This window comes from Schistosoma mansoni, chromosome 4 (genome assembly GCF_000237925.1).
Source record: "Schistosoma mansoni strain Puerto Rico chromosome 4, complete genome".
NCBI lineage: Eukaryota > Metazoa > Platyhelminthes > Trematoda > Strigeidida > Schistosomatidae > Schistosoma > Schistosoma mansoni.
This window is the reverse complement of record NC_031498.1, coordinates 6962737-6984444: the sequence shown is the minus strand read 5'-3', so window position 1 is coordinate 6984444 and position 21708 is coordinate 6962737. Positions and strand designations below refer to the sequence as shown.

The 21708-nt window shown below is 31.2% G+C and overlaps 2 protein-coding genes across 2 annotated transcripts in view; one reads left to right on the top strand and one right to left on the bottom strand.

Moving 5' to 3' along the window:
* Smp_137170 (putative plasma membrane calcium-transporting atpase) overlaps positions 1-21708 on the bottom strand; it is a gene marked incomplete at its 3' end in the record, with an annotated part of 139897 nt that overhangs the window by 76374 nt on the left and 41815 nt on the right. The gene's annotated exons all lie outside the window — the stretch shown is intronic.
* Positions 14904-16023, top strand: Smp_111980 (hypothetical protein; the record flags this gene model as incomplete). The annotated part of the gene is made up of 1 exon (XM_018796678.1): positions 14904-16023. One exon carries the CDS (start codon positions 14904-14906, stop codon positions 15777-15779), a length of 876 nt encoding a protein of 291 aa, XP_018651796.1. The 3' UTR covers positions 15780-16023.

Below are 21708 nucleotides of genomic sequence, written 5' to 3'. Positions count from 1 at the left end.
TCACGAGGCCAATGTCCCTTCTAACAACCAGAGCAACAACTTTTATAGGTACATCGAACGTCCGAACAATGTGGGAGACCGGGAACACCATTCAAATAGCAATCGAAATGAGGAGATACAAATTGACAGTACTCGGAATCAGCGAAACCCATTGGACACAAGCTGGACAACAAATGCTAGTTACGCGAGAGATGCTGCTGTACTCCGGTCACAAAGACAAAAATGCTTCACACAATCAGGCAGTTGCTCTAACGCTGTCCAGAGAAGCACGAAATGCACTTGTAGGATGAGAGTCTCATGGATCCAGGATAATCAAAGCATCATTCAAAACAAAGAAGGAGGGGATCAAAATGAATGTTATCCAATGTTATGCACCCACCAATGATAGCAACGACGACGATAAAGATCAGTTCTATGAGAGGCTGCAATCAAGCATAGCTAAGTGCACAAGAAGGGACCTCATCATCCTGATGGGAGAACTAAACGCTAAAGTCGGAGTGGACAACACAGGATATGAAGATTTAATGGGACGACATGGACTAGGAGAGAGAAATGAAAATGGGGGAAGATTTGCAAATCTATGTGCATTCAACAAATTGGTTATAGGCGGCACAATATTTCTACACAAACGCATACACAAAGCTACATGAATCTCGCCGGACCACACCACAGAGAACCAGATAGATCATATTTGTATCAACAAAAATTTCCGAAGGACAATGCAAGATGTGAGAACAAGGAGAGGAGCTAACATGGCTTCAGATCATCATCAATTTGTTTGTTGCGAGGATGAATTAACAGCTAAAGAAGCATTGGACAACTGGACAAACAGCATTGCAAAGGTTCAATACAGACTTTCTTCGAGATACTAACAAACTCAACGAATTCAAGATAACTCTCAACAACAGGTTTCAAGTTCTACAGGATCTATTGAAAGAAGAAGCTACCATGGAGAACGATTGGAAAGGGATCAAAGAAGCACTAACTTCAACGTGTCAGGAGGTTCTGGGTAGCAACAAGCATCATCATAAGGAATGGATCTCTATGGGAACCCTCAACAAAATTCAAGAAAGGAAGAACAAGAAAATAGCAATTAACAACAGTCAAACACGAGCAGAGAAATTCAAGGCACGATCAGAGTACGCAGAAGCAAACAAGCAAGTGAAGAAGAGCATTAAAGCTGAGAAGCAGAAATACATAGGAGAAATAGCAACGACGGCGGAAAAATCTGCAAGAGAAAGGAATATGAAACAACTATATGATATAACGAAGAAACTGGCAGGGAGATATAGCAAACCGGAGAGACTAGTCAAGGACAAAGAAAGAAAGACAATCACGGACATTCAAGAACAGAGGAAAAGATGGGCAGAATACTTCGAGGAACTGCTGAATAGACCAGCTCCATTGGATCCGCCGGAGATCGAAGCAGCACACACAAACCTTCCTATAGATGTCACTCCACCAACAATCAAAGAAGTCAAGATGGCCATCAGACAAATCAAAAGTGGGAAGGCGGCATGACCTGACAATATGCCAGCTGAAGCACTGAAGTCAGACATTGAAGTAACTTCAAACATGCTTCATCTTCTATTCAACAAGATTTGGGAGGAAGAACAAGTGCCAACGGACTGGAAAAAAGGACACCTCATCAAGATACCAAAGAAAGGAGATCTGAGCAAATTTGAGAATTACAGAGGCATAACATTGTTGTTAGTACCAGGAAAAGTTTTCAATAGAGTGTTGCTGAACCGGATGAAAGACGCAGTAGACGCCCAACTTCAAGATCAACAGGCTGGATTCCGTAAGGATCGGTCGTGCACAGACCAAATTGCGTTTGTGGTTGGACAATCAGCTGAGTGGAATTCGTCACTATATATTAACTTCATTGACCATAAGAAGGCGTTTGACAGTGTGGACCGGAGAACATTATGGAATCTTCTTCGACACTATGGAGTTCCTGAGAAGATTGTCAACATTATCCAGAACTCATGCAGGGTCGTGCAAGGAGGACAGCTGACAGATGCATTTCTAGTAAGGACTTGAGTCAGAGAAGGTTGTCTACTCTCCTTTCTTCCTCTTTCTTCTGGTGATTGACTAGATTATGAAAACCTCGACATCTAAGAGGAAGCACGGAATAAAATGGACATCTCAGAATCAATTAGATGATTTGGACTTCTCAGATGACCTAGCCCTTCTATCTCATACACACGAACAAATACAGACGAAGACAGCAAATGTAGCAGCAGCTTCTGTATCAATAAGCCTCAACATACACAAAGGATAAAGGCAAGATCCTCAAATACAACACGGAGAACACCAACCCAATCACACTTGATGGCTAAACTCTGGAAGAGGTGGAAACATTCACGTACCTGGGAAGCATCATCGATAAACAGGCAGGATCGGATGCAGATGTATTTTTCTTAAATAATTTTATCAAGCTTTTTTAGTTTATTTGGTATTGACTACAATATTCATTATTATCACGAACTTTCAAGTGATTTATATTTTTGTTTTCAATAAATTCACATACACTTTTATGCAGACAGATACAAAAAAGAAACAGGTTAACCTTTACAATTTTTTCAACTACCATTTAAATTTAAAGAAAGTAGCTTTTCCTTTAAGAAACTAACCCAGAATACAACAGAATCCTTTAGACATAAATATACTAACGTGTATGAAGTGAAAAAGAAAACTAATCCCCCATCAAACTAAATAGTAAAATGTTAACACATAAAAAAATGTAATTGTCTACACGTTGCACGATATATAACAAGCATACTGAGTTACAAGTGCATTATATTCCCTATTGATCTATTGTTTGGTATATAAGTACAAATTTAACTATAGACACAAATATTTATACGTCTATGAGAAAGTAAATAGAACCGAAAAAGTAACATGTTATGTATCTTTTCAATTAAAAAATATCAAGTAGAAGTAGTAGTAGTACTGCTAGACAAAAACAGGGGAAATAGCGAAAAACGTTTATAAGATCAATACTGTTTATTGTGATATGAAAGTACATCTTGAATTTTAAACTATATAATTAAAAGCTTTACAGAACAAACTATATTTAAAATGAAATGATCTGATGAGGAGAGATTACTTTGATTATCCTAACATGAACAAATATATGTGTATAATACATTATCGATAGTTTGTTTACAACTGAGCTAGTTGATCTCAATAAAAATAAAAAGTATCAAATCTCCTTTAAAATTTCATAAAGATTTGTCGTTAAATTGTTCCAGATATTCACAGTTCACTGACTTTGTTTTAAAATCAAGCAAAAATATTGTATTTTATTGAATAAGCCACTAATTTTATGATCTCTGATTTCTCATCTTTCTCATATGTTACAGCGAACTGAAAGTTACAATACCTTTCTACGTATTAGAATAAACTAAAACGAAGTTGATTCCGTGAATTTAATTCTGTGACACACGACACAGGTTCATAATACAAACTTGTATCAGTTGATATCACTAGGTAGATGAAATAAAAAAATGTGCGAGTTTTATGACCAGTACGTTAGATTTAAACTATTGTACAGTCCCATGGTTCATCAAACTATTTTAGTTCAAAATGGAAATTACCTATAGACAGACATTTACTTTGTTAAAAAAACAAGTTATTAATTTGACCAGATCTACTTTTTCGACACTGGATACATTAATTACAAGTCCAAAAGCTAAAGGGAACTGATTGATTTTCTAAATTCGATCGTTTCGCTGTCAACAACCTGTGATAGTAATTTATTTTACCGGAAAAACAACTAAAACTCTTGTATTCTAATTACATTAATACCAAAAATAGATTCTTATAGAATTCACTAGTGCTTTAAGACAAAGATTCTAGGTAAAAATGTTTAAAAATAGTCTTTTATCTACATGATTGTAAAGTTTTACTTTTAGCTCAACGATTAGCATTTGACCACGTAGGCCTTATGTAATATTTCCATAAAGATTTTGAATTCATGGAAAATAAGCAGTGAGCATAAAAGTAAATATTTAATAATTGAGCATAATTTAACAATTTATTCACTGTTCTAATTAAGGTTTTTGTTCTCTTTCTTAAATTTATATCCATGAAAAGCGGTAACTTGGCTGATGTAAGTATATTTGGATATTTTTTGTCATCATACGCTGGTAAGATGTAGTCGAAAATTGGCCATGAATCGTTGGTAAATCCAGCTAAGAGTTGATAAAATATAGATCATGTTTTGCTGGGTCTTTCGTTTAAATCACCAGTAACTAATTGTGCATACAAGGGAATATTATTATATAGATTATCAACATCTCCATTTCTAGCATTGGTAAAACATGTTCATGAATCACTTTCCTGAGAGCACAGCCTCGAATTTAATGAAGAATAAATTTACTATTCTCTAATGATACACCTTTTGTACTTGTATGAAAATATTGAAAACCGAATTATAAAAAGTAGTAATATTTGTAACTTCGAGTATTTTATTCATTAGGATAACTAAATTTAGAATTTCCCTTTTCATGTTTTTCATTAACATTTAAACCACCATTGATTTACATAGATCTTCAAAAACCAAGTTTTTTTAGTTATTTCATGCAGTTATGTCCTTTGATAAACTTTTGGAAAGCATGAACAAAAAATATTGTTGTGAGAAGTGGATAATCTTCGTTTTGTGTCTTCTAAATTGCCAATTATAGTGAACAAGAACACGGGTGAGGACAATTGAATGTATTTAAGCACAAATTACAGACTATCTCAGTAAATTCTTATAACCAGAGAGTAAACAGTTAGTTTGCAAAATGACAATCAATTTTCTCAATCTTAACTGTTCCTTCTGCAATTTTCAGTCCGTCTTCTCTGATTTTATTGTTCATGCACTTTCATACCAATTGCGTTCCGTTCCAGTTCTTTCCTTATCGATCTGCCAAAATACATCCTATATCTGACCATCATCATATACTAATTATGTGGATATAAGTAGACCATACCACACACATACACATTGGCAACGACATGTATGTGTATAAAATGCATAAAACCATTTAGATCATTAATAAAATTTAATTTATACTCTGTATATTTCTAGGTTAGTGGGTTAAAAGAAAGGAACAAACCAAGACGTATTCGAGTATAAGATACATTAGTAAATTGCTACAACTAGATGAAACAATAAAAATGATACGTTACCAAAAGCAATAATAGACCGATCAAATTGATGGTGTTAATAATGGTTATTATAATTGAAGAAGCCATTAAATAAAGAAGCCATTGAAGAATCCATGTTGTATATTTAATTTAATAAAGGATTAAACGTTATATTTTTCGTATTAATAATATAAAAAAATAGTGGATTAATTGAATTGAATGTATAAACAAAGATTTTATACACGAAATTATCAACATAATAGAGGTAAAACATGTCATTATTGTGCAAATAACTTTTTTGATTAAAATGCATTAATTAGATCAGTATTATGTTATAAATTTTAAATGAATGTGTTCAATATACAAACTAGTTGGAAGGGGTTAGTAGGCCCTGGGTTCGAATTTCGCCAGGCGGTATCGTGGATGCGCACTGCTGAGGAGTCCCACAATAGGACGAAACGGCCGCGCAGTGCCTCCAAGTTTTCTATTGGGGTCTAGCTTCAATTGACTCATGATCTCAACTATATTAAATTACTAAAATCTCCACGAAACCCTCTTCTGATAATGATCATATGCTCACGAGTGACTGGCTCTATGAGGTAATTCCTGCAGTTCTAGTGAGAAGTCGTGGCCAGTGGAGCTAATCCATGTCAAGTAGAGACAGGTATCTACCTCAGTACAATGAAAGTTGGTCGCACAATTTTGTGAATGGTCTGAGGTTAGACATTAACAACGCTGAATGCCGGCTCAGTGCTCTAGAGGTTAAGTGCTCGCGCGAGAGACTGGTAGGTCCGGGGTTCGGATCTCGCGAGGCGGGATCGTAGATGCGTACTATTGAGGAGTCCCACGATAGGACGAAACGGCCGACCAGTGCTTCCAGGTTTTCCATGATGGTCTTGCTTCAATTGACTCATGATCTTAACTATATGAAAATAGAAATTAGTGTTCACATTTCGTTACGGAATTAGTACTTTAACAAAACATTTTCATATATATATATATACGATTGTGCAGCTTGATAATAAATTCGCTGAAAAGAGATACCTTCGCTGAACTTCGTATTTTGAATAATAATTAATGAAAATTAACGATGACTATTACCCTATTAACTACTCTTTTTAGAATAAAAACAGAAAATAATTATTTGTAATGTCAACATCCCATTTAAGGAGAAAAAAAGAGGAAAAGAATGTCATGTATTAGAAATTTGTTTAGCATAGAAATTAAATTTAAACAAGAACAAAATACAGACGTACTAGATAATATGAATCACCAGCTATGTAGATAGATAATAAAACTATTAAGTTCAGTAAGTCTAGGGTATATAGTTTCATTTTTCTTTCAGATGATTTTGATTTGCATAAAATACAATTAGTAAAACCTCCGTGAAGGTAAAACTTAAACCAATTTTAAATCCCTTTGATCTTAATAACAATTTTTTTACTCACTCATTATCCTATTGATATGATGTAGACCAATAAAGCAAGTAATGAGTTAGAACTTTGAAACAGTTCAATAGATTCATTTTATTTCTACACAATAAAAGAGGTTTTTCTATTAAGTAGTCGGCAGAAAAATTGGAAGGAATAAGATGTCCATTTCTACATGAATATTGCATTGAAATTATTTTTTTCTTTTTATTATGAATCATTCAAAATCCTCATACGCATATAGCGATAAATATTTAATAAGAAATCCGACTACTGTTAAAACTTACTTCTTTGTATAATTTGTCCATTTCATTGATATTTTAAAATATATATGTGTACATCTCTCATCCTTAATTATAAGACAAGTATAGTTCAAAGGTATATTCACAGATTTAACCCAAAGTATCCATTTTACAAACATTTTCTTCCAAATAAAAATGTTTACCTTGCTTAAAGCCGATTCTGAACAAACAATGACGTTTAAAATAACATAATAGTTAGTTGATAGTTTGGTTGCAGACATAATCATTCATAATAATTTATGGATTTACTAAGTTAACATGCGAGAAGTTGCATCATGCCTTTATCGTTCAAGTAATCTGTTATACCTAGAACTTATACATGACCGTTGTATACTGAAACGTGATTCCACTTGAAGATTTCATTTTGAGTGTAGTTATATCAAAATATCTGCTATGAGCTTGTCACTGTAGCATAGAACGTACTTGATTTAAAACACAAATATATTAAGAAATGAACAATGAAGTGAAAACTCGCGTGAAATTACACAGAAATACGCGATGGTTTCTTAGCAAAAGGAAAAAAAGACCAAAAAGTAATGTTTAAAAGCATAGCACTCAAACATTGAAAACTAAAGAAATATCCCCAGTTTACAACACAATTTCCTCCAAAATTATAGATACTCAATTAAAACCAAGTACAATTCCGATGAAATGACGCAGAACGAAGAACATATGGCGTGATATATGATTGTGGTTATTCTTATTATCATCAGCATTTTTTTTCTTTTTTTCTTTCAATCTAGTCAGTGAACAAGAAAGACATAACGTATTCGTTATCTTATACAAATGTGATTTCACATGCACAAACAAACAGATTGCGAATATATATATATATATATTGCTTGAACGTGTTTCTATACAAACGGGTCATAATTTAATCAACAATAACAAAGAAAAAAGGCGGAAAATAAAAATGCAACAGCAAGAAAGTAAAAATGAGAAACAAGGAAAATTTCTATTTTCCGTAAACAGAAAAAAGAAACTCAATTACTCTTAATACTTAATAGCTCAGACATGAATAATATTTAGTTTGAGTTTCATTGCAATCATTTACTTTCTTCTTATTTCATTTTGTTTTTTTTTTGAAATCATCATCGTATTCTAGTACTTTATACTCTTTTAATCAGACACACACACTCTATCTACTTCTACTTCCGTTTTTACTTATTAATATTCCTTGTTTTTTTTCTACCATTTTAAAAGTCAATTAATATACATATTTTTAAATGTATACATCTTAGAATTCACTTTCTATTTTCTGCTAAACAACATTAGTTTGTACAATTTGTTTCTGTACACAGAAGAATTTAGATTGTTCATTCATTTAAGAAGAAAGATGGTTATCAACAATCAGAAAGAACTTTTAGAAAAACGATTAAAATGGGGATGAAGAGGAATGTAAGGGAAAAAAGGTAAATTATTCAAAACAGTAGTAACTAACATATTCATTATTAGAGTCAAAATGTATGAAATAAATCGTTTTCATGTAAACCTAATGTAAGGTGAAAAAAAATATACTGAAAATAGAGCAAAGTAGACTAAAGTATTCCTACTGATTAATCAAAATATATGATCATAAGAAATGACAATATTAATCAAGTAAAATATAATTAGTTAAAGACATTTTGGAACAAAATCTATTTACAATTTGTCAGATATTTGAAATTGTTTGATTACCAAACCGTAAATATACTTCCAGTGTTTTCAAGTAACTATGTATATACATATGACTGAAAGACTATTTGTTTATAAATATGGGTATATCAATCCCTGAATATTGATTATCTCTTTTAGCATCATTGGATTAAATTTCAGAGCAGTAGATTTGAGTTCAATATCGGACACAAATACTTTATCAGTTTTAATCTGTTTTCAAGTACTTTAATTGTGGCAAATTCTAAAACTTACAAACTTAAGAACTTCAACATTTAATTATGGACAATCGATATGTTTTTTCAATCTAGTTTGAATTATCTTTAAGCTCAACATTTTCATGTGATAGGAGTTTTTTCCAGTTTGATATATATATATATATATGAACGCGGTGAAATAAACGTAAATACAGCAATTCACTTGAAGCAGTGAACTGAATAAAACGAAAGGAAAACTCAAGAAAAAAAAGGATTATCAGAATGTATATCCTTTAAATTGCTTGTAATTAAAAAATCACGTACATAACGAAACGAGATGTCTATTGAAGACATTTATAGAATTAACACTTGAAAAGTTACAGAATAAATGATAAAAAAATAAAAAAACTGTTCTTCCCCCTCTTACATTCTTATCATAAGTTTATATGATCCGCAGTCAACTAAAAAGACTTTTTTAAAAATAGTTCTTAACCTTCACACTTTTGTGATAACTATCAATTAAGATCACCTATGTCTTTTTCGGATTTTTATTATTTAACAACACTGAAATCTTCGACGCGATTGTTTAATAATTCGTAAAATTATTATAAACTCATTAGGAGACTAACTGGAACAACCAATTGGTTAAATATATAAGAAATAATTGATATGTTTAGTCCTTCGAAATCTGAAATCCTACTCAAAACGTCCGTTATCATAATATATATTGCATATAATGTATAATTTATAAATTATTCCTGTTTTAAAGCCCGAAGTCTTTCATGGATTTACATAATGTGTACAGGAGATCAAGTCTGATCAATAAATAACTATGTAATACGGTTCACATTGTCGATCATGATAACAATATATTGTGTAGAAACCAACTGGCTAATCGAAAAAATGTCCAGTCATAAATCGTAATTGATTCAAAATAAATCTATAATTTTAATATCACAATTTCATTTACTGTTTTACTCATCTCTTCAATAGATAGATAATGTTGTGTGATTGATTGAGTTATTTCTCAAATCACTCTTTACTATGCTAGTTGTACAAATCACATATTCTTGTTGATATTATATCACATGAATAGTATGAGCTATTGATGAGCACAACACTAACAAAATCTTCCTCATACTCTCTAATTAAAGAAATAAGTTTAATTGGAAACTTTTTTTCATTATTGAACAAAATCTAGAAATGAAACTCTAGAAATCAATCGCTAAAAGAACGTCGGATTGACTTCGAAAACTTTTAGACCATAGAAATGAACAATATTTCAGTTCAATACAACAAATAACTACTTTTTAAGAACAAACGATTTCACTGGAAGTCTTTCTTGTTATTCAGTAGCTCTCCTGGAAGGTAAATGTAACTAGGAAACAATGTCAATGAATATATACTTGGTTACATCTAACAGATAATTTTATAAATTATGGTACAAATGAAAAAACGAAATAACAAGTGATTTCCATAGATGGAGATGAGCCTACTTAATAATTAGTCCTATTTACACCAATCAAAATAAAAAACCCGACCATCATATTCATTTGTTTATTCTGTATTCTAGCTCCATTTTCTTGATAATCAGTATCAATCGATTAACTATATTCCCCTGTTATATAATGATATGATACACTAACATGATAAACCAATATTCAATAGAAATTAATTAGAATTCACCCAGTTGCACAAGACAGTGGCTGTTTGGATTCGATAGATAAGTGGATTACGCGTTGAGCTTTTGAAGCAAGAATTACTGGGTTTGACTCCCAAGTTGAACATCAACACTGGGGTTCAGATATATCGAAATGATTTGTCCCAAATAGGACAACAAGCCCATCCTAAATCCCTGTGCTTGTTTGGTAATATCGACACAACCCTTATAGGACCCACTCATCCAAAAAGAGACTGATCAAGTACGGTTAACAACATCAACAACAAGATTTGGACAACATGTACAAATAGATTTACCAAAATTTGCATCTGATACACTAAAACAATATAAAATAACCCAAGTAACAACCACAACACGTAACAAAATGAAAAAATAAATATCAGTGAATAGATGGAACTGTAATGAAAGATTTCACTATTCTGTACTCTTTGTAATAAGCTAAACATATGTGCTTTATAAATTTTGTTACACATTATTCTGTTATATAAATTGAGCAAAAATTACAAAATAGAATCTAACTCAATTCTTTTATTTCTTATTATTGAAAAACAAAACACTCAAACGCAAACCTAAACAAATGTTGATACAACTATCCACGTAACTGTACACGTTTGTGGGATACGATAGTGGAAATAAATAGAATAATATTAAAAAATGAAGTCCGAATATCATTATTAATATTACTGAATGTAATGTAAAAGATTTATTACATTTTTTTAAAGCTAGTTCTCGAAATTATAGTAGAATATTGTAGTTTTAGAGTTTAAGCACAAAGAAAACATTAGGTTGTGTACAATTGTACAGAGGCATGCATAAAAATTTAATCTCATAATTCTACATAACAACAATGAAGTATATATGAGCATGTATGGGATACAAAACCACTGTATATATATGTACGTATGTCCTACCAAACTATATAATACATATGTATGTGTATGACTATCAAGTGTTTAAAAAAATATTGTTCTGGTAATAAAACTAGAATGCAAATTTACGCGGAACTCCCCGTAGTCGTTTATAGAACAATACCAATAACATTAATTTAATTTTAAAAAATAACTGTTGACTAGAAAATTAATTCTTTTACAAATGTCAACTAATATCAGTCAGAAACATACTGGTTTCTGTCCTATTCATAATCAAAACTATGTATTGGTCAAAGTAGCTACAATTGAGATTGAAAGAATAAAGATTGAATACCGAGAACAATAAATATTTAGGCAAAGAGAAAGTATTTGAAAAGTTATAAATGCAATGTAATAATAAAAACCTAGATAAAGGGAAATTGAGATTTGTTTGGATGAAGAATGATCAAAAGACCTGCATAAGTGCCAACTGTTTTGAACCGTTTTCCCGTTCAATATACTCTACAATTATCTTGTTTAGCCTTAACATAATTTCGATTCTTATCGTAATTAGCTCAGAACAACAATTATTAACTTCAGAAACCGCTACCATGGTTTGGTTTGACAACCTACTGAATACACAAAAGACAAACAAATAGTTTATGTCACAACTAATTTAATCTATAACAATCATAATTCTACCAAATGAATTACAAAGCTTTATAAAATAATAATTTCATATACTTTAGACCATATTTCACATGCACAAACTAATGTGTAGTGTACCAGCAACATTTTTCATAGATACGAGTTGGTGTTTGTCATTGTTTTCTTATTCACTTTATTATTTATTTCAAATAGCATTTCCTTGAAAAGTAAAATTTATATATTTACTGATTTCAAATCTAAAAAAACTAAAAGCTAAGTATAAATTAAAGAATCAGTATAAATGAGGTAAAAAAAAAGAGAACACACTTCACCAAAATATTACAATTAATTAACATGTTATTCTTGCTATTTTTCACTACTCACGTATACACGTGATACATATACATTATACCCATAGTACCCAATAGTAATCCAAGTATTTTTTTTGGAAGTACATTATATACATTATTCGAAAAATATTTGAAAACAATTTTTGTCGAGATTATAGATAAGAATTTTAGTAATCTCTTATTTGTAACGTCTGTTACCATATGTTTTAATTTTGTCTACAAATAACGCAGTTGTTGGTTTTTTCTCTAGATTTTGTAGCCAGATGGATAATGCTATGCTATTTGATACAAAGAATGTATAAGATTTTTTTTCTTTTCAATGAGAATATCAATATAATTAAGCTTGTGATGAAGTTTTTACTGTTTGTTACTATAGAATGAGTTTTATTTCTTTTTAAAGGTCTCAATGAAAATATGATTTATGATAAATAACAGATAATCACGTTTCTGTGATATTTTAAAAGTTAGAAAATATTTCAATACGGTCATTTGACTACTTAAGTCTATTACAAAGACGTGAGGGTAATGAATGAAATTAACTGTATAGTCAAGCGTTATTTTATTCTACACCAGGGTAATTACTGTTTATGGAATACTACATAATTTAATCTATGTGAATGATGGACAAATTAATTGAATGAACTACTTTTTCGATCAACACTCATAAATAACAAATAGCCTATGTCTGTACTATCGTTTTCATTTTTCAAATATTATACATTCTGCAATAACAACGGTCCAATATCATTCATATAGTTCCCTTTATCAACTTGAAGAGAGAAGGAATAAATATTTCAGTAGAAAAAGAAGAAAATATTTTCTTTCCTTCGGTTCTCGTTAGTATCTCACAGTCTGTAATATCATCGCTCCAATATGTCATCATAGCAACTTCCGAATAAACTCATTTGTATAAGTAATTTCAATTCATTTCGCAATTTAAAGAGCTGGAAAGATCATTGTTTTTAATCTTTTCAACAGTGATCAAACAGTGAATACTGTTAGTTGATGTATGATTGTAAGTGTCATGAATTTGGAATTGATTTGTTCAAATTATTTTTGTCAGAAAAAAGGTAGTCTAACATTAGTAAAATGAATTTCGTTGAATTTTAGGTCCTTATTGAATATTGAGTACGAATTTCTATTAACTCATTCTACAAGTAATCAAGTGTGAGCCACAATTTAAGTGTATGTAATTATGATACTACCTAGTTTCCCAGACCGACGTAAGTAGAGCAGGGAAAAAACCTAAGACCTAGAGTATGGAAGTTGAATACTCTATCACAAAGTAACTATTCAACAGAGTAAATTATAACCAGTTCAATTGCATGGATTTACGTATCTTGAAATGTCTCTAAGCCTCTATATATGATCTAATTTAAGCCAACTAACTCCCTTCCACTTTAAGTTGAAATTTTATACTAATGATTCTCAATTAACCATAGTATTTTGTTCTGACTATGTAGAATACAACTATGATTAAGTTGATAATTAAATTTGGTTGACTTCTTTTCCAATCATTTGCTCAGAAAAGAAAACAATGGTGAAATATTTTCTAAAAGCACATCATTGAAAAATGTTAATTTTTATTGGATTTCAGTTATAATACGTAAGGTTAGACACTGAACTTTGCAAAAAATAACACTGAAACTTTGAATAATAGTAGTGAATATCTAAATATTTGGTAAAGTCCAATGTGCTTCTACCTTTAGGTTCAAAGCTTTATTACATATAGCCTTACTTTGATACATTATATTTTAGAGAGATACTTATTTTTTTGTATCAAGATTGTTCACAAAAGGTAGGTCAAGGAAAGTGAAAATTCGATAACATATGGTAATAAGATTAACCATGGATGTGTAGTGAAGTATTAAACTAAAACAGAACAAAAACAGCGCGTAAACTGTATAAAACTAATGAATTGTATGTATAACAGTTACATGTAAAATAAACTAAATCTAGCAAACATTTTATTATTAAAATGTTCATAAACATGTAACCATTAAAGGGTTGAAATAATTCAAGGCAATTTAATATACTGATAAATATCTTGATATTCTGATATACTACATGGTCAAAAGTTCGAATAAACAAACTAGACAATAGCAAAATCAAAAGTACTCAGACAGGAAAGAACAACCTGTTAGGTCGGCTTACAATAAACTCTAGAGAGGCTCATAAAGAGACCAACCAATCAGCGATTAGTTAGAAGCTATGCTACTAAAATGCTACTAAAATAACAAGGTCCTGATTGGCTGTTAACATACTGTTACTATGGGATCTCAAGGTCTTTTAATTACTATAAAACCCCTGTTTTTCTGTACATAATTGAACCTTGTAGTAAAGTGCTTCTCTGATACTCGTGTCTTCTCTCTGGTCTTTCAAGTCGCTGAGTAGTGCTAGCCTGGGGTTATCCGAATAGCTAGGATCCGAAAAAGCGTTCAACGTACGAGACAGATCAGTGGCGACGGGGATTTCGGCAAAAAAAAAAAACAATTGTTGTCGGGGGTTTTGGTATACAAAAAAAAAAATACAACAATTGTCGTCGAGGATTCTGGCAAAAAAGAAATACAGCAACCGAGACGTGATTTGGGAATCAAACAAGCTGTAATAATTGCCGGTGAATTTTCGGAGTTATTATTATTATCAGCAGAAAAAATGACGATTTCTTTAGAACAGGCGCTGATAATCTTAGAGCACCGGCAACAACAGATGCTAGCCTTCCAGCAGCAACTAATTGAAACAGTCTTGGACAAGTTTTTCAATAATGGTGCTAAAATGGCCGTCCCAGAAGAACGCCAAGTTGAGGGTTCAATTCCCTTTATATCTGATGGAAAATGCAAAATTGGTAAGTTGGCCGGTTCAGAGCAAGACAATATCTTGCCTAATGCACATGAAACTGTGACAGTATCAGATGAGCAAGAAAAAGAAGGTTCCGCAGACAACCCCCTTAGTCCAGAATCAAATGAAACACCATTAAGTCCACCCATCTCTGACGACAAACTTACGTCAGAACAGAACTACAGTTTACGTGATGTTGGCCAAGAAAACTGGAAGAAAGCATGTCCAGAAAATAACTGGAACAATACAGTTAACCAAATTGTGCCAAATGTGATTCGAAATCATGGGGAGACAGAAGTTTATAATATGGGTTCGCGTAATGATGCCCATAATTCTGATGAAATTTCGTATAAAGATGAGAAAAATAAGCCGGTCGAATCAGATGGTGATCAAAAATCTGATGCAATTTTATTAGATGCCGATTCTCCTAGTTATCTAATATCCTCTAATGAAAATCTTAATGAATTTGATGGAGATATTTCAGAAAATCCGAATTCCGATAACCTAAAATCAAATATCGTTCATCATCATCTATTTATTTCTAGTAGATTCTGCGTTCAATACGAGAAATATGTCCTAAATGAAGTCATACTAATTGTGTTTTGGAGATATGATGATCCAACATTATTTCGTGGGGGAGGAAATGTTGGAGAATTTCAACTTACAGATAATTTTTTTAAAATCAGAATCTAATATTCGAATCTTCAAAAAAAGGGGAGGTGTTAGGTCGGCTTACAATAAACTCTAGAGAGGCTCATAAAGAGACCAACCAATCAGCGATTAGTTAGAAGCTATGCTACTAAAATGCTACTAAAATAACAAGGTCCTGATTGGCTGTTAACATACTGTTACTATGGGATCTCAAGGTCTTTTAATTACTATAAAACCCCTGTTTTTCTGTACATAATTGAACCTTGTAGTAAAGTGCTTCTCTGATACTCGTGTCTTCTCTCTGGTCTTTCAAGTCGCTGAGTAGTGCTAGCCTGGGGTTATCCGAATAGCTAGGATCCGAAAAAGCGTTCAACGTACGAGACAGATCACAACCCTTATTAGATAATTAATTAACTTAAAAATTACCAATTAACCAATTTTCATATCCAAAACATGACCAGTCGAAATGAAATGACTCTATTAATATCATATGAATATTTTCACACTTAAGTCGATTAAACATATTTAGACATACTGCTCATTGATAGCTTAAGAATCTTTTGGAACAATGACATTCGTAAATATATCAAAAGTGTAATTTTATTGACGTTACGCTTGAAATAAATTTTTGTTTAAAATACAACTATATATATAGTTGAAATCATGAATCAATGGAAGCTAGACCACCAAGAAAAACCTGGAAGCACTGGACGGCCATTTCGTCCTATTGTGAGACTCCTCAGCAGTGCACATCCACGATCCCGCTTCACGAGATTCGAACTCAGGACCTACCAGTCTCGCGCGCGAGCACTTAACCGATAGACCACTGAGCCGGCATCCAACGGTGTTAATATCTAGCTTCAACCAGTCCACGAAGTTGAGCAACCATTTCACCATTGTCATCAGTGAGTTGATATCTCACAACAGACCCGGTTGAACTCCATTGATTACTGCTTTTCACTAGAACTCAAGGAAATACCTCACGGAGCCAGTCACTAGTGAGCATATGATAAGGGTGTTGTTTGTGAAGATGTTTAATAAGTTTTATAGATAGTTGAAATCAAGAATTTGAAAAAAAGCTTAATCATTTGGTTTTTTATGACTGGAAGGTATTTTATTAATCGAATGTTTAAGTCGTAAATTCAAAGAGTAAAATTAACAATAATGTTCACTCAGCTTAAAAATTGTCATAAGTCAAAACTAAAATATTGTATTTCATAATTGCTAATTACTAAAAATAGTTATTTGGATAGAATAATCCACATAAATAAAGTTGGAAGAAAGAATAGCACTAAACTAATTTATTTTTAGGTAGGTGGGATTTTTTAACTTCAGTGACACAGTCGTCATGAAGTGAGATTCAATTTGCAAACTGTTAAAATAGGTGAACCATTAAACGGTTGTTTATTATTGCATTTATTGTTAAATAATTTACACTTATGATTCTATGGAAGACCGAACTGAGGATTTTCAGGTCTTGCAGTTATCGTGACAACTTGAGCTTACTGAACCTAATGACACATTTACAGTTTTGATTCATTTGAGATATTGTACGATCTTAGTTTAGCAATCAGTAATTAGGACTAGTAGTTTCCGGAGATGTTCGTACATTTCAAGAACACTTTTCGTCTTAAACTCTCAATTATTTCCATACTTACGTTTAGCATAATATACAGACATTTATTAGAAGGTTGATTACACTGTATTGAGCTAAACGTTAAGTACGGTAAACCATTTGATTCTTTAGTGAATAATCAAACAGTGTTTTCGCGAAATATCAAAATCACGCATTGAATACATTATTTGTATATCTTCCACCAGTTGTCCTGTACACACGTTTTTATTCTTACAATTCCGATGTTATTCCAATTCCTTCTGCTTCTGTTCCTCTTCTCCTTGTTTCGATGTTCTTCCGAAAAGAATTACACTTCCGGTTCCTGCTACATACTACTTATATCTGTCCGCACAAGCGGTGCACACTGAACTACTACTTTAAACAACATATATTTAATTTTCAGATAAATCTTTTATTTATTTATTCGACCTATGTACCGAATTTTAATTATTACTAACAAATATTTACTCTGATTACTCGAAGAACAATTTGCTTTGATAAAAGCACATTCATTGACTGTTAGATGAATAGTGTAACATGAAATGCTCTAATGTTCGAAGTTATTTAGAAAATAATCCACAATAAAAACATCGACAGTTGATTACTCTGTAAAACTAGTGTAACAATCAGTTGAGAAAAAATCTACATTGTTATAAGAAGCAGTAGAATAAAAAAGATGATATTGAAAATACTTAGTGATATGTTCTAAATATAATAAGTTAACTACAACGGTGGCGAAAACTTTAAAAATGTTGCAATGTGTATGCACTGGTCGTTTTGTACGAATCTATGACTTGTCAATTTTAACATGCTTTCATTATGTACATATAATTCTCATAGAAATGATTGCATTAGTTCTACATTACATAAACGCTAACTAGTTTTACTATAGTCAGAAAGCTTTTATATCATTTATCTATGTGATGTTTCTTTTGTTCTTTGAATAAATTTCTGTTTTAGAATTTAAAATTAATTTCCAAAGTTATAAATGTGGTCCAGTCAGTTCCAACACAGTGCGATAAAATTAACTAACATGTCACAAATCTTAAAGATCCTGAGTTCGGTCCCCGCCATGGTTATAGGTGTGTATTGTTCAAGAGTTCGAAACTATGACAGTATATTTAATCAATACTCCATAGACTTCAGTGATTACCTAGTCAGAAGTCAGTCTGCGGTGAGCATTATTTTACTTTCCTCGGGTCGAATAATAACCTTCTAGTATGTAGGTATCATTACCAAGTTTTGATTTGATAATTTTGAATAAATTGAGCATTGGGTAGATTGTTATTAATAAATTAATATATTTGTAATATCCCAATGAGTAGAAAAATTAGATTTTCTAACGATTCGTGACTCAGTGTAAGCCACTTCTTCAGAGAATAAATAACCAAATTCACATTAATCCAAGTTTTTAAACTTGGAAACGTCAGAAAATCTAATTTTTCTACTCATTGGGATATTATAAATATGTTAATTTATTTATAACCTTCTGGTATGTTTCATAATCCAGTAGCCATCTTGGAAAAAAATAAGTTACTATAATTTTACTGTTTTTATATTTTTTCACAACGCCTGAAGAACAAGTGTGACTACTATATACCTTTTGCTATAATAGTTGAAAGTCTAAATAAGGAAATACTATTGTGTTCATTTTGATAATACATCAGAGATCTAAATATTCTCATAAATAAAGAACCCTGAAAATAAAATGTCCTCTTTCTATTCTGATAACGTTAAGTTCATCCCAACAGTCAGTTGAATATGTGAAATGAATTTACAGATGTTGTAATCGAAAGTGATATATTGTTTCAAATAAGAAATGCAGTTTATTTGTACCAATTCATTTTCACCATTCAATGTTCTAGATATCACCAACAGTCCTAAAATAAATTACGTTGAATTTCCTCAAATATAATATATAGTACAATATACAATATATATAATATAGTATATGTATATAATATACTATAAAATAATTTTTTATTCCCTTGGGAATTAATCTTTGTACGTAAAAAATTGTTTTATCATCCTACACAATTTTACTGAGTTCAGTGAAATTGAAGACAGAAATTAATTTTGATATTTCTGTTTTTCATGTCATAAACTGATGGGATAAAAATTACATACTTTTATATTTGAAAAAAAACTGACAACAATCGGTTTCACATACCAATAATATAGTATCTCATAGTAATTATCATAATAATTAATCATATTTAAGATATTAAGTTACTTTAAACTGGCATTTGAACATCTAAAAAAGGGCTTGTTTTTGAGATGTATTTAAACTATACACTTACATATTTTGATATATATGTTTGAATGAAATTATATATACGAAATAAAAACATCCAATGTTCTTAAATGTTTGCTCTCCTATTGAAGAACAGGGACATGTCCCACTGTAGTTAGTCAGCAAATCAGGTAAATAGAACGTAAATGCTTGTCCAGAATCAAGTATGTTTAAATGTGCAAAATACGCAGTTATTAGTTGACAGGATTTTCTGAGCGTTAACAACTGTTTAAAGCTAATCGTTAACAAGCTTAACCATTCAGTTTATTCAAATAGCCTTAGCAAACGTTATTCTGACTACTGAAGTCTACCAGCTAAGATGATGTTACTTTACAGTGATTCGACATCAATTCAGGTGTTACAATTTCCAGCTGCAAACAGTAAATTATGAAAAGAACTGGATTTCAGTCATGCGAATATTGTAATACATATATCTGATTACAAATCGTGCCTTCAAATTGACTTGTACAGCAATAAGTGAATTACCTAGATCGTGTCGTAATGCAAGTTTCCAGTTAACTTACTGTATTGTTTCTGCATATTACAATAGAATCTTATCTGAAATTATATATTTCTAAACATAAGCATAACACTATTTACCCACATAAATTTGACGGAGATATGATTTCAAAAATACCTGAGTAAATCTACCGAACATTTCTGAAATAAAATATTAAAACTGGTCAAATACGTTTCAATCAAAACTACTAACAGACTGCTTTGTTCATACAGCAACGAAAATGAAAAACACAACAGTATGGAAATGGAAAATCAAGAGAGAAAAAATGAGATTGTTCAATCTCACCACACTACAGGAGAAGAAAATTTGAAAAATGTAGTGAAAATATATGCAACAGTCAAGAACCAATATGTATAAACTGAAAACAAGTATTCAACATGTTTTAAAAGGTTCTACAGTTGAAGAGATATCAGACACATATGTTTATGGATGAATTTGCTCGATTTCCAACTTTGTATAGATCAATGACTCAAACTTGCAGTTCTTACATTTTAAAAACCTCGTGCACAAAGATAGCGGCAACTAATTGATTCATCTTAGACATATTTTTCTATCCAACTTTCATCATTCTTAACATTTAAATATCGAACTATTACCAACCTAAATTTGCTCACATAAATTCACTCAGTTATTTGTTGGAAGTTTCATTATACAATAAAATTTCACTAATAGTTATTATTTATACGTTCTAAACAAAGTAGGTTACGTATCACTAATCAATAGAATCTCCAATATTGATCTGAACTGTAAATAAGAAGTATGTTGCTTTCTTTTCTAAGCAAAAAATTCGTTAGAAGTCCGAAATGTGGAAACTATTCATAAGTAAATATGGCTAATTTATTTATTCATAAACTTTACAAACATTACTAATTTTCATTCTACTTTCTATACATTCTTATTCACCAAAAAGAGAAGAAATAGAAAATTCTAATTTTGTTCGATTTTTCATTTCTTTGTTGTTGAAATGTTTAATGAATTGAAGGGAGAAAAAACAACACAACCTCACTATGTTGTGTTATTTAAGCAACTAGTAAGTCTGTTTGTGTATCTCTCTATTTCTCCTTATATCTAGTTCAAAATAATAACATGAAATATGAGGTGATTTAACTTTCTTTTGTTAGAGAGTTAGCCAATAAGAAATTATTTTACCTTGTTAAGCTTTTGAAATACATCGGTATTCACGTAAACAATTTTATTTATATTCAATAAAACCATATTTGGGCACGGCTTTTAATATATATATGTATATATTCTCAATGTAAACCCACTTTATTCAATCTAACATATTTAAATCTTCAATAACATTAAACTAACAATAGTGACAACAATGATGAAACTAATAATTATGTCATAAACATTTTTCAAAAATCTCGTTCTTGTACAACTGCCGTTTATATATATATTGGAAATATGTGGTGCTTGAAATATGAGATCGTATTTTGATTTTTTCAGTTTAATGTATAAAATAAGTTGTCAAATAAAAGTGCTAACCTATCACATGAAAGGGTTATTTTTAATTATCCACTATAGTTGTTGGCTTAAG